General features: G+C 46.7%; 1 protein-coding gene across 1 annotated transcript in view; it reads left to right on the forward strand.

The window, feature by feature from the left end:
* LYST (lysosomal trafficking regulator) overlaps nucleotides 1-13,291 on the forward strand; it is a 442,781-nt gene that overhangs the window by 75,507 nt on the left and 353,983 nt on the right. The window contains exon 3 of the mRNA XM_069954584.1: nucleotides 8,631-10,896. Within this exon, the coding sequence (XP_069810685.1) occupies nucleotides 8,631-10,896 (2,266 nt within the window). The remainder of the gene's footprint in view (nucleotides 1-8,630; nucleotides 10,897-13,291) is intronic.

The following is a 13,291-nucleotide window of genomic DNA, read 5'->3' on the forward strand; positions in this document are numbered from 1 at the left end:
GTGTGGTGTTACAGGTAGAGAATACAGTGCTGTGTGGTGTTACAGGTAGAGAATACAGTGCTGTGTGATGTTACAGGTAGAGAATACAGTGCTGTGTGATGTTACAGGTAGAGAATACAGCGCGCTGTGTGGTGTTACAGGTAGAGAATACAGCGTGCTGTGTGGTGTTACAGGTAGAGAATACAGTGCTGTGTGGTGTTACAGGTAGAGAATACAGCGTGCTGTGTGGTGTTACAGGTAGAGAATACAGCGTGCTGTGCGGTGTTACAGGTAGAGAATACAGTGCTGTGTGGTGTTACAGGTAGAGAATACAGCGTGCTGTGTGTAGTTACAGGTAGAGAATACAGCGCTGTGTGGTGTTACAGGTAGAGAATACAGTGCTGTGTGGTGTTACAGGTAGAGAATACAGTGCTGTGTGGTGTTACAGGTAGAGAATACAGTGCTGTGTGGTGTTACAGGTAGAGAATACAGGGTGCTGTGTGGTGTTACAGGTAGAGAATACAGGGTGCTGTGTGGTGTTACAGGTAGAGAATACAGCGTGCTGTGTGGTGTTACAGGTAGAGAATACAGTGCTGTGTGGTGTTACAGGTAGAGAATACAGTGCTGTGTGGTGTTACAGGTAGAGAATACAGTGTGCTGTGTGGTGTTACAGGTAGAGAATACAGTGCTGTGTGGTGTTACAGGTAGAGAATACAGTGTGCTGTGTGATGTTACAGGTAGAGAATACAGTGCTGTGTGGTGTTACAGGTAGAGAATACAGTGTGCTGTGTGGTGTTACAGGTAGAGAATACAGTGCTGTGTGATGTTACAGGTAGAGAATACAGTGTGCTGTGTGATGTTATAGGTAGAGAATACAGTGTGCTGTGTGGTGTTACAGGTAGAGAATACAGTGCTGTGTGGTGTTACAGGCAGAGAATACAGCGTGCTGTGTGGTATTACAGGTAGAGAATACAGTGCTGTGTGGTGTTACAGGTAGAGAATACAGCGTGCTGTGTGGTGTTACAGGTAGAGAATACAGCGTGCTGTGTGGTGTTACAGGGAGAGAATACAGCGATGTGTGGTGTTACAGGTAGAGAATACAGCGTGCTGTGTGGTGTTACAGGTAGAGAATGCAGCGTGCTGTGTGGTGTTACAGGTAGAGAATACAGCGTGCTGTGTGGTGTTACAGGTAGAGAATACAGCGATGTGTGGTGTTACAGGTAGAGAATACAGTGCTGTGTGGTGTTACAGGTAGAGAATACAGCGTGCTGTGTGGTGTTACAGGTAGAGAATACAGCGTGCTGTGTGGTGTTACAGGTAGAGAATACAGCGATGTGTGGTGTTACAGGTAGAGAATACAGTGCTGTGTGGTGTTACAGGTAGAGAATACAGCGTGCTGTGTGGTGTTACAGGTAGAGAATACAGCGTGCTGTGTGGTGTTACAGGTAGAGAATACAGCGTGCTGTGTGGTGTTACAGGGAGAGAATACAGCGATGTGTGGTGTTACAGGTAGAGAATACAGTGTGCTGTGTGGTGTTACAGGTAGAGAATACAGTGTGCTGTGTGGTGTTACAGGTAGAGAATACAGCGTGCTGTGTGGTGTTACAGGTAGAGAATACAGCGTGCTGTGTGGTGTTACAGGTAGAGAATACAGTGTGCTGTGTGGTGTTACAGGTAGAGAATACAGTGCTGTGTGGTGTTACAGGTAGAGAATACAGCGCTGTGTGGTGTTACAGGTAGAGAATACAGCGCGCTGTGTGGTGTTACAGGTAGAGAATACAGTGTGGTGTTACAGGTAGAGAATACAGCGTGCTGTGTGGTGTTACAGGTAGAGAATACAGCGTGCTGTGTGGTGTTACAGGTAGAGAATACAGTGCTGTGTGGTGTTACAGGTAGAGAATACAGCGTGCTGTGTGGTGTTACAGGTAGAGAATACAGCGTGCTGTGTGGTGTTACAGGTAGAGAATACAGGGTGCTGTGTGGTGTTACAGGTAGTGAATACAGCGTGCTGTGTGGTGTTACAGGTAGAGAATACAGTGCTGTGTGGTGTTACAGGTAGAGAATACAGCGTGCTGTGCGGTGTTACAGGTAGAGGATACAGTGCTGTGTGGTGTTACAGGTAGAGAATACAGTGTGCTGTGTGGTGTTACAGGTAGAGAATACAGTGTGCTGTGTGGTGTTACAGGTAGAGAATACAGCGTGCTGTGTGGTGTTACAGATAGAGAATACAGCGTGCTGTGTGGTGTTACAGGTAGAGAATACAGCGTGCTGTGTGGTGTTACAGATAGAGAATACAGTGCTGTGTGGTGTTACAGGTAGAGAATACAGCGTGCTGTGTGGTGTTACAGGTAGAGAATACAGCGTGCTGTGTGGTGTTACAGGTAGAGAATACAGCGTGCTGTGTGGTGTTACAGGTAGAGAATACAGCGTGCTATGTGGTGTTACAGGTAGAGAATACAGTGCTGTGTGGTGTTACAGGTAGAGAATACAGTGCTGTGTAGTGTTACAGGTAGAGAATACAGCGTGCTGTGTGGTGTTACAGGTAGAGAATACAGTGTGCTGTGTGGTGTTACAGATAGAGAATACAGCGTGCTGTGTGGTGTTACAGGTACAGAATACAGTGCTGTGTGGTGTTACAGGTAGAGAATACAGTGCTGTGTGGTGTTACAGGTAGAGAATACAGCGTGCTGTGTGGTGTTACAGGTAGAGAATACAGTGTGCTGTGTGGTGTTACAGATAGATAATACAGTGTTGTGTGGTGTTACAGGTAGAGAATACAGCGCTGTGTGGTGTTACAGGTAGAGAATACAGTGCTGTGTGGTGTTACAGGTAGAGAATACAGTGCTGTGTGATGTTACAGGTAGAGAATACAGCATGCTGTGTGGTGTTACAGGTAGAGAATACAGTGTGCTGTGTGGTGTTACAGGTAGAGAATACAGTGCTGTGTGGTGTTACAGGTAGAGAATACAGCGTGCTGTGTGGTGTTACAGGTAGAGAATACAGTGCTGTGTGGTGTTACAGGTAGAGAATACAGCATGCTGTGTGGTGTTACAGATAGAGAATACAGCGTGCTGTGTGGTGTTACAGGTACAGAATACAGTGCTGTGTGGTGTTACAGGTAGAGAATACAGTGCTGTGTGGTGTTACAGGTAGAGAATACAGCGTGCTGTGTGGTGTTACAGGTAGAGAATACAGTGTGCTGTGTGGTGTTACAGATAGATAATACAGTGTTGTGTGGTGTTACAGGTAGAGAATACAGCGCTGTGTGGTGTTACAGGTAGAGAATACAGTGCTGTGTGATGTTACAGGTAGAGAATACAGCATGCTGTGTGGTGTTACAGGTAGAGAATACAGGGTGCTGTGTGGTGTTACAGATAGAGAATACAGCGTGCTGTGTGGTGTTACAGGTAGAGAATACAGTGTGCTGTGTGGTGTTACAGGTAGAGAATACAGTGCTGTGTGGTGTTACAGGTAGAGAATACAGCGCTGTGTGGTGTTACAGGTAGAGAATACAGTGTGCTGTGTGGTGTTACAGGTAGAGAATACAGTGCTGTGTGGTGTTACAGGTAGAGAATACAGTGTGCTGTGTGGTGTTACAGGTAGAGAATACAGTGCTGTGTGGTGTTACAGGTAGAGAATACAGCGCGCTGTGTGGTGTTACAGGTAGAGAATACAGTGCTGTGTGGTGTTACAGGTAGAGAATACAGTGTGCTGTGTGGTGTTACAGGTAGAGAATACAGTGTGCTGTGTGGTGTTACAGGTAGAGAATACAGAGCTGTGTGGTGTTACAGGTAGAGAATACAGTGTGCTGTGTGGTGTTACAGGTAGAGAATACAGCGTGCTGTGTGGTGTTACAGGTAGAGAATACAGCGTGCTGTGTGGTGTTACAGGTAGTAACTGTGTGCTGTGCAGGTGGGACCACAATGAAATGGTAAAGTCCTGCAAATAATTCAGTAACACAATAAAACTGCAATGTGTGAACACAGCCTAGATGTTCTGCAGTAGCTTTGGGCGGGGAATTGGCAGGGTGGGGGATTGCGATGAACAGCTGCGGGAAAGCAATGCATTCTGGAACCTGTAGTACTGTGTCTAAGTGCCCAACCAGGAAGTGCTCAAACAAATGGATTTTTGGTAGTTTGAAAACTGGGATAGATAGGTAAGTATTGCTATATGCTTCTGCAGAAGTTATATTTTTTTTTAACCTTTACCTGGAGTTACCGTTTAAATGAACGGATTAGCGAATTATCAGCAAAAGACAATGATTTCTGACACAATCGGCCACAATCTAATGGTGGCTTGTCCATCGTGGGGTTAACTGTAGTACATCTAACAATGGTCGCTGGCGATAATCCCTCTGTATAACAGAAGCAGTCATTGGGTAAAGCTGAGCTGTGATTGGCTGTTCTGCCCTAGTGTATGTATATGTGTGTGTGTGTGTGTGTGTGTGTGTGTATATATATATATATATATATATATATATATATATATATATGTATATATATAATTTATATATAATGTGTGTGTATTTATACTGTATATGTACTCCAGCCTGACCCTCTAATTAATAAAAAAAATATATACACACACTGTATCTTTACTCACCGTACCACTGCTAATATATATAGGTATGTGTACTGTATCTGTACTCCACCACTGCTAATATATATAGGTATGTGTACTGTATCTGTACTCCACCACTGCTAATATATATAGGTATGTGTACTGTATCTGTACTCCACCACTGCTAATATATATAGGTATGTGTACTGTATCTGTACTCCACCACTGCTAATATATATAGGTATGTGTACTGTATCTGTACTCCACTACCGCTAATATATAGATATGTGTACTGTAGCTGTACTCCTCCCCTGAATATACATAGGTATGTGTACTGTATCTGTACTCCTCCACTGCTAATATATATAGGTATATACTGTGAGGGAGATTTATTAACAATTTATGCCACTTTTCCCCGACATACACTGATCATGCCTACTTAAGCTTACGCTGAAAGAGTGGCGTGTAGGTCGCAGACTGACTCCACACTAGAGGTCATGTATTTCACCACCTATAATGTGGAGCCGGTATGCTCTGTGGGTCAGTTGCAGTACATCCGTTCCATGGAGTGTAAGGGGTTAATTAGTGATGCATTAGCATCACTACTAACCCTCTGGGGCTGTACAGTAAGGAGGGGTGTATAGAGCACCCCTCCTTATAGTAGCAGAGTGGTTGTCAGGAACCCAGTCCATGAGTTGTCATTTGCACCACAGTTCTGGGTCTAAATTACAGTGTGTTTTTTTTGTGTTTTTCCATGGCCGCCTCCCGATCGGCGTATGCTTTCTATTTTTCCAGTGTCGTAGCCGCAGGAGGGCTTAGTTTTTGTGGAACAAGTTCTCCTTTTCAGTGATACCATTTTATTTTATTTTTATTTTTTTCCATTTTCTGGGCGGCCGATAAAATACTTAAATCCTGGCGTTTTTTATTGTGCTGGATAAGTGATGATGATTTTATTCGGGTTATCGTGGATGCGGCGCAATTATTGTAAATTATTTTTTTTAATTCTGAATTTATTATTTTCAAACCTAATAAAACAATCCAACAAGCGTTTCGTTGCCGAGCGCAAAACTACCATGAACACACGGCATAAGGAAAAGGCACGCAGAACCCTGAAAGCTGACAATGATGATAAACCAAGGGCGACAACCGCCCAAACCCCAAGGGATGAAGAGCCAAGGACTAAAAAGAGAAGAGGGAGAGCGGGGAGAGAGAAGGGAAAAAACACCCATGGGGGGGCAGCTAGATCATTGGGTTAGGAGAGAAGGAAGTGATTGGTGTAAAGCCACCTAGAACCCTATGGAACAGATCTGGGAGGTCCAGATCCATAATCGAGAGCCTGAATAAATCCTAAAGTCTTTGCGTTTGAGTGTGGGGGCTGGGGGAGGGTGAGTACCAGCACGGAGGAGAACCAGGGGGCCACGAGTAAAGGGCCAATTCCACCTGGAGTTTAGTCAGGGCGTCTGTGCCCGTCCAGAACCCTGGTAAGATGTGCTGCAGCCCAATACTGCTAGAGGTTAGAGGGGTCCACCCCACCACTGGCTCTGGGGCGATATAGCGTTGACTTGGCCAGACAAGGTCACTTGTGAGCCCAAATAAATTTCGGGAGCAGAGAGGAGATTTTCCGTAAATAGGATAAGGGCTCACTAGTCGATAAGGTCTGTAGTAAAATAAGAGTATCCTGGGGAGAACCTTCATCCTGAAGATGGCACAAAGGCCGAACCAGGTGAACGTGCCCCTCTGCCACCGCAGTAAGGGCCCTATTCCACTGGACGATTATCGTTCGCATAAACGTTAACGATCTCAAACGACCGCTATTGCAAAAGACCTGAAAACGTTCACTCATTTTCATGGAACGATAATCGTTACTTATGATCGTATTTGCAATTGTTTTTTCTTCACTATTGCGTTCGTATCTCCTGCGAACGACGTCTTATTCAAATGATTTGCGAACATTTTGCAAACGAGCAACGATAAAAATAGGTCCAGGTCTTATAAAGCGATCAACGATTTCTCGTTCGGTCGTTAATCGTTAACTGCATTTCAACCGAACGATTATCGTTTAGATTCAAATGATTTAACGATAATCTGAACGATAATTGTCTAGTGGAATAGGGCTCTTAATCCGCCTCTATGGGCATGGGGGGGGGGGTAATTTGTCCTGAACACGGCTGAGGTGTTAGAGGTAAGATAGAGATATCTGAGCCCACCAGAAGGGGAAGGAAGATTCAAGCGCCACGGCCACAGTAGGGGACGGCGACGGGGCAATGGTGGCTGGGGACGATGACGGCAGCAAGGGACGGCAGCAGGGCATAGCCATATGCGAAAGGCTTTTGACTTCTGGAGGTTTTTTAGTTGGATAAAGCTCGGTGTGTAACACGTTCTGAAAGTAAATGAGGATGATGGATGAGAGGTCGGGTGAAATGGTCATCCTCATAGGCCGCAACCACATGCTCCTTACTCCCTACACAGACACCAGACATGGCGGAGGAAGGGCTCAGGGCTCAGTAAGAAGATGAGGGGAGAAAGGGGGCAGCCATGGCGGGTGACACTGGAAGATGGTGCAGAAAGGAGACCTTTATGTATTATGGATAATCTGCTATGTATTATGGATAATCTGGGGCTGTGTATTATGGATAATCTGGGGCTGTGTATTATGGATAATCTGCTATGTATTATGGATAATCTGGGGCTGTGTATTATGGATAATCTGCTGTGTATTATGGATAATTGGGGGCTGTGTATTATGGATAATCTGCTATGTATTATGGATAATTGGGGGCTGTGTATTATGGATAATCTGCTATGTATTATGGATAATCTGGGGCTGTGTATTATGGATAATCTGGGGCTGTGTATTATGGATAATCTGGGGCTGTGTATTATGGATAATCTGGGGCTGTGTATTATGGATAATCTGCTGTGTATTATGGATAATTGGGGGCTGTGTATTATGGATAATCTGCTATGTATTATGGATAATTGGGGGCTGTGTATTATGGATAATTGGGGGCTGTGTATTATGGATAATCTGCTATGTATTATGGATAATTGGGGGCTGTGTATTATGGATAATCTGGGGCTGTGTATTATGGATAATCTGGGGCTGTGTATTATGGATAATCTGGGGCTGTGTATTATGGATAATCTGGGGCTGTGTATTATGGATAATCTGGGGCTGTGTATTATGGATAATCTGCTGTGTATTATGGATAATCTGGGGCTGTGTATTATGGATAATCTGGGGCTGTGTATTATGGATAATCCGGGGCTGTGTATTATGGATAATTGGGGGCTGTGTATTATGGATAATCTGGGGCTGTGTATTATGGATAATCCGGGGCTGTGTATTATGGATAATTGGGGGCTGTGTATTATGGATAATCTGGGGCTGTGTATTATGGATAATCCGGGGCTGTGTATTATGGATAATCTGGGGCTGTGTATTATGGATAATCTGGGGCTGTGTATTATGGATAATCTGCTATGTATTATGGATAATCTGGGGCTGTGTATTATGGATAATCTGGGGCTGTGTATTATGGATAATCTGGGGCTGTGTATTATGGATAATCTGCTATGTATTATGGATAATCTGGGGCTGTGTATTATGGATAATCTGGGGCTGTGTATTATGGATAATCTGGGGCTGTGTATTATGGATAATCTGGGGCTGTGTATTATGGATAATCTGGGGCTGTGTATTATGGATAATCTGGGGCTGTGTATTATGGATAATCTGGGGCTGTGTATTATGGATAATCTGCTGTGTATTATGGATAATCTGGGGCTGTGTATTATGGATAATCTGGGGCTGTGTATTATGGATAATCTGGGGCTGTGTATTATGGATAATCTGGGGCTGTGTATTATGGATAATCTGGGGCTGTGTATTATGGATAATCTGGGGCTGTGTATTATGGATAATCTGGGGCTGTGTATTATGGATAATCCGGGGCTGTGTATTATGGATAATCCGGGGCTGTGTATTATGGATAATCTGGGGCTGTGTATTATGGATAATCTATCATGTATTTGTGCATTAAACGTTGAATACACTTTGTGCTAAATCTACTCATGTTTTTATTTTTCAGCATTTGGCCTTTTTCCCACTGGGCTGGAAGCGTTCCCTGCTGGCAGCACGTTACCGCTCCATCATAGAAGGTTGGATATGGAAGGAACCTCTCCTTCTGACTTCCTACATAAAACAAGACGTCAGACCAAAAGTATGTGTCGCCATTCAGTGAAGGAGAACTGGAAGTCGTCGTCCTCATCAGATTCTGAGACGAGTATACAAGATCAGTTGTCCTCCATGAAGCAGAGAAAACTGCTCGGAAAACCAACAGCTCTAAATATTCCAGATCCAATGACCTCCGTGTCCCATCGGGAAGCAGTGTCCTCCGTGTCCCATGGGGAGGCAGTGACCTCCGTGTCCCATGGGGAGGCAGTGACCTCCGTGTCCCATGGGGAGGCAGTGACTTCCGTGTCCCATGGGGAGGCAGTGACCTCCGTGTCCCATGGGGAGGCAGTGACCTCCGTGTCCCATGGGGAGGCAGTGACCTCCGTGTCCCATGGGGAGGCAGTGACCTCCGTGTCCCATGGGGAGGCAGTGACCTCCGTGTCCCATGGGGAGGCAGTGACCTCCGTGTCCCATGGGGAGGCAGTGACCTCCGTGTCCCATGGGGAGGCAGTGACCTCCGTGTCCCATGGGGAGGCAGTGACCTCCGTGTCCCATGGGGAGGCAGTGACCTCCGTGTCCCATGGGGAGGCAGTGACCTCCGTGTCCCATGGGGAGGCAGTGACCTCCGTGTCCCATGGGGAGGCAGTGACCTCCGTGTCCCATGGGGAGGCTTCACCCTTTCATCTCGGTCACATCTTGCTCTCTTTACTTGAGAAGGTTTGCAGACTGGATATCCTGCTGAATCATAGTTCTTCCCTCTCGGTTTGCATCATTCCAGCGTTAATCGAGTTCATGTCAGAAGTGGGCAGCTATTCCGGTCCTGGTCCGGCAGCGTTGGGGAGAGGGTGGAGTGATGAGGCGGTGGCATTAGTGCAGCGGATGCTTTTACATACAGTGTTACGGCTTGTGTCTGCCGACATCAGCCACAAGGACGCTATGCCCGATAATCTGAGGAAAAACCTGAATGACTTGTTAAGAACATCTTTAAAACTCAAAAAGTTTGATTCTGCCCAGGATTCGGTGGCCGATTTGTGTCGCTGTCGGCATGGAGCTTTTCTCATTCCAGATCTCCTTGAAAGTGTTTTCCAGATTCTTCTCTCGTGTCTTAGGTGTGCGGCCCCCAACCCTCTCTACTTCAGTCATTGTATAGAACTTGTGCACGACTTCATCCAGAACGGTGGCTTTGTCCTCTTTGAGAACGCCGTCCTTCAGATGGAATCCTTAGGCCTCCAGTGTGAGGATCTGCAGTCGCAGGCAGCTGACCACCTCATCATCCTTATTAGTCATGTCTTAAAAATAGTCGGTTTAATAAAAAAAGTCAAATCTGAACAGCTTCATCAGTCCATGTGCACAAGGAAAAGACATCGCAGATGTGACTTCTCCCACTTCATGCACCATCACAGAGATCTCTCAGGTCTTCCCATTTCTCTGTTTAAGAATGAGAACGTCGGTGGGGAGGCGGAGTATCCGGAGAGAAGCTGTTGTATAGCGGTGTGTCTCCACCACTGCCTGCGCCTGCTCCACTCCATCTCCACCACTCCCATCTGCCTGCAGATCCTCCTCGGAGTCCAGAATGCTGGCATTTGTTGTTGTATGGATCCCTTATCGGTTATTACACCGCTTCTTTATGCTTTTAAGGTCCCGGCGTTTCAGCCCATGCAGCAGCACATCCTGAGCATCCTGGCCGCTTTCTTGTTGGATCAGTTGGGTGGTGGTAAAATATCTGGTGTCCTAAAACAACAAGCCTCCTGTAACATGTGTGCCATGGACATCGATCACTTCTCAGGGTTACAGGAGACGGCTGCAGGAACAGGTGTGTGCAGTGCCCCCTACAGGTTACAAGGGGTATTACCAGGCAGAGGCTCGGAGGACATGATGTGGAAATGGGATTCCTTAGAAGCTTACCAGGAGGTTGTATTTAGCCAGGACTTGGAGCTGAGCCTGCAGATTGCTGGTCACATCTGCCACCTGATTCAGGAAGGAAATGCTGTCATACAGTGGAAGTTGTATACCCTTCTGCTCAATGGAGTCCTGCAGAGAGGCGTGGCGATGGTTCATCACTGCCAGCAACCTGCTGCCCCGTCTATGTTCCCTCACCAACCCGACATCAAACAGAAAGCAGATTTACTTCAAGTGCTGAAAGTTTATTTAAAGAGTTTACCAGAACTGCTGAAATCCAGGTCAGTGGGTGTTATTATTGGTACTTACCATCCAGGATAGTGGGTGTTGTTGTTGTTACCATCAAGGTTAGTGGGTGTTATTATACCATCCAGGTTAGTGGGTGTTATTATTGTTGCCATCCCTGTCCCAAGAAGTTGAAGACTGTGAAATATTACTTTAAGGGCTTTTCACAGAAACTGAATACCTAAATCAGAAATAGGAAAAACTCTCTGAGCACTCCAGTGGAGATCATATGTACCCATCACTGGCCACAGTGCCCTTGTGGTGACCATGTGTACCCATCACTGGCCTCAGTGCTCTTGTGGTGACCATGTGTACCCATCACTGGCCTCAGCGCCCTTGTGGTGACCATGTGTACCCATCACTGGCCTCAGTGCCCTTGTGGTGACCATATGTACCCATCACTGGCCTCAGCGCTCTTGTGGTGACCATGTGTACCCATCACTGGCCTCAGCGCCCTTGTGGTGACCATATGTACCCATCACTGGCCTCAGCGCTCTTGTGGTGAACATGTGTACCCATCACTGGCCGCAGTGCTCTTGTGGTGACCATATGTACCCATCACTGGCCTTAGCGCTCTTGTGGTGACCATGTGTACCCATCACTGGCCTCAGCGCTCTTGTGGTGACCATGTGTACCCATCACTGGCCTCAGCGCTCTTGTGGTGACCATGTGTACCCATCACTGGCCTCAGCGCTCTTGTGGTGACCATGTGTACCCATCACTGGCCTTAGCGCTCTTGTGGTGACCATTTGTACCCATCACTGGCCTCAGTGCTCTTGTGGTGACCATGTGTACCCATCACTGGCCTTAGTGCTCTTGTGGTGACCATGTGTACCCATCACTGGCCTTAGTGCTCTTGTGGTGACCATGTGTACCCATCACTGGCCTCAGTGCCCTTGTGGTGACCATATGTACCGATCACTGGCCTCATTGCCTTTGTGGTGACCATATGTACCCATCACTGGCCTCAGTGCTCTTGTGGTGATCATATGTACCCATCACTGGCCTTAGCGCTCTTGTGGTGACCATGTGTACCCATCACTGGCCTCAGCGCTCTTGTGGTGACCATATGTACCCATCACTGGCCTCAGTGCCCTTGTGGTGACCATATGTACCCATCACTGGCCTCAGTGCTCTTGTGACCATGTGTACCCATCACTGGCCTTAGCGCTCTTGTGGTGACCATTTGTACCAATCACTTGCCTCAGCGCTCTTGTGGTGACCATATGTACCCATCACTGGCCTCAGTGCCCTTGTGGTGACCATATGTACCCATCACTGGCCTCAGTGCTCTTGTGGTGACCATGTGTACCCATCACTGGCCTTAGCGCTCTTGTGGTGACCATATGTACCCATCACTGGCCTCAGCGCTCTTGTGGTGACCATATGTACCCATCACTGGCCTCAGTGCCCTTGTGGTGACCATGTGTACCCATCACTGGCCTCAGTGCCCTTGTGGTGACCATATGTGCCCATCACTGGCCTCAGCGCTCTTGTGGTGACCATATGTACCCATCACTGGCCTCAGTGCCCTTGTGGTGACCATGTGTACCCATCACTGGCCTTAGCGCTCTTGTGGTGACCATATGTGCCCATCACTGGCCTCAGTGCTCTTGTGGTGACCATGTGTACCCATCACTGGCCTTAGCGCTCTTGTGGTGACCATATGTACCCATCTCTGGCCTCAGTGCCCTTGTGGTGACCATGTGTACCCATCACTGGCCTTAGCGCTCTTGTGGTGACCATATGTGCCCATCACTGGCCTCAGCGCTCTTGTGGGAGCATAGCACAAGACAGTGTGATAGCATTGTCCCTGATCATAGGGTTAGGTGTTTCTATGTTCCACGTTTTTTGCCTTTTTTTGTTGGTGTAGTTTACATACTGCTGGGGGTGGAGAGTAAGGCCCTATTCCACCAACAGATCTGACAACAGATTATCTGCCAAAGATTTGAAGCCAAACCCAGGAACAGAGTATAAACAGAGAACAGATCATAAAGGAAAGACTGGATTTCTCCTATTTTCAAATCCACTCCTGGGTTTGGCTTCAAATCTTTGGCAGATAATCTGTCAGATCTGTTGGTGGAATAGGGCCTTTACTCAGCTGGTTGGCCGGTTTATAGTCCCAATCTGGCTCCGATGACAGACTAGGCCCCAATGACTTCAGTAGCCTTGATGTAGTCAGCTAGTGGCCATATTCGAGATCTTTTCTCAAAGTATATGTGTTTTAACTCAATAGTGTTGTTTGCTGTGTTTTGGGTCAGAGTGGAGACATATACATTTGGAAAATGAACCTATTCACTAGCTAAGGCCAGTACTTATACATCTGCATTGCTTCGTCAGCAGGTTATCAGTGTATGTTATCACTTTGGGAACATATTGAAGGAAGGTGGC

This window comes from Dendropsophus ebraccatus, chromosome 15 (genome assembly GCF_027789765.1).
Source record: "Dendropsophus ebraccatus isolate aDenEbr1 chromosome 15, aDenEbr1.pat, whole genome shotgun sequence".
Classification (NCBI taxonomy): domain Eukaryota; kingdom Metazoa; phylum Chordata; class Amphibia; order Anura; family Hylidae; genus Dendropsophus; species Dendropsophus ebraccatus.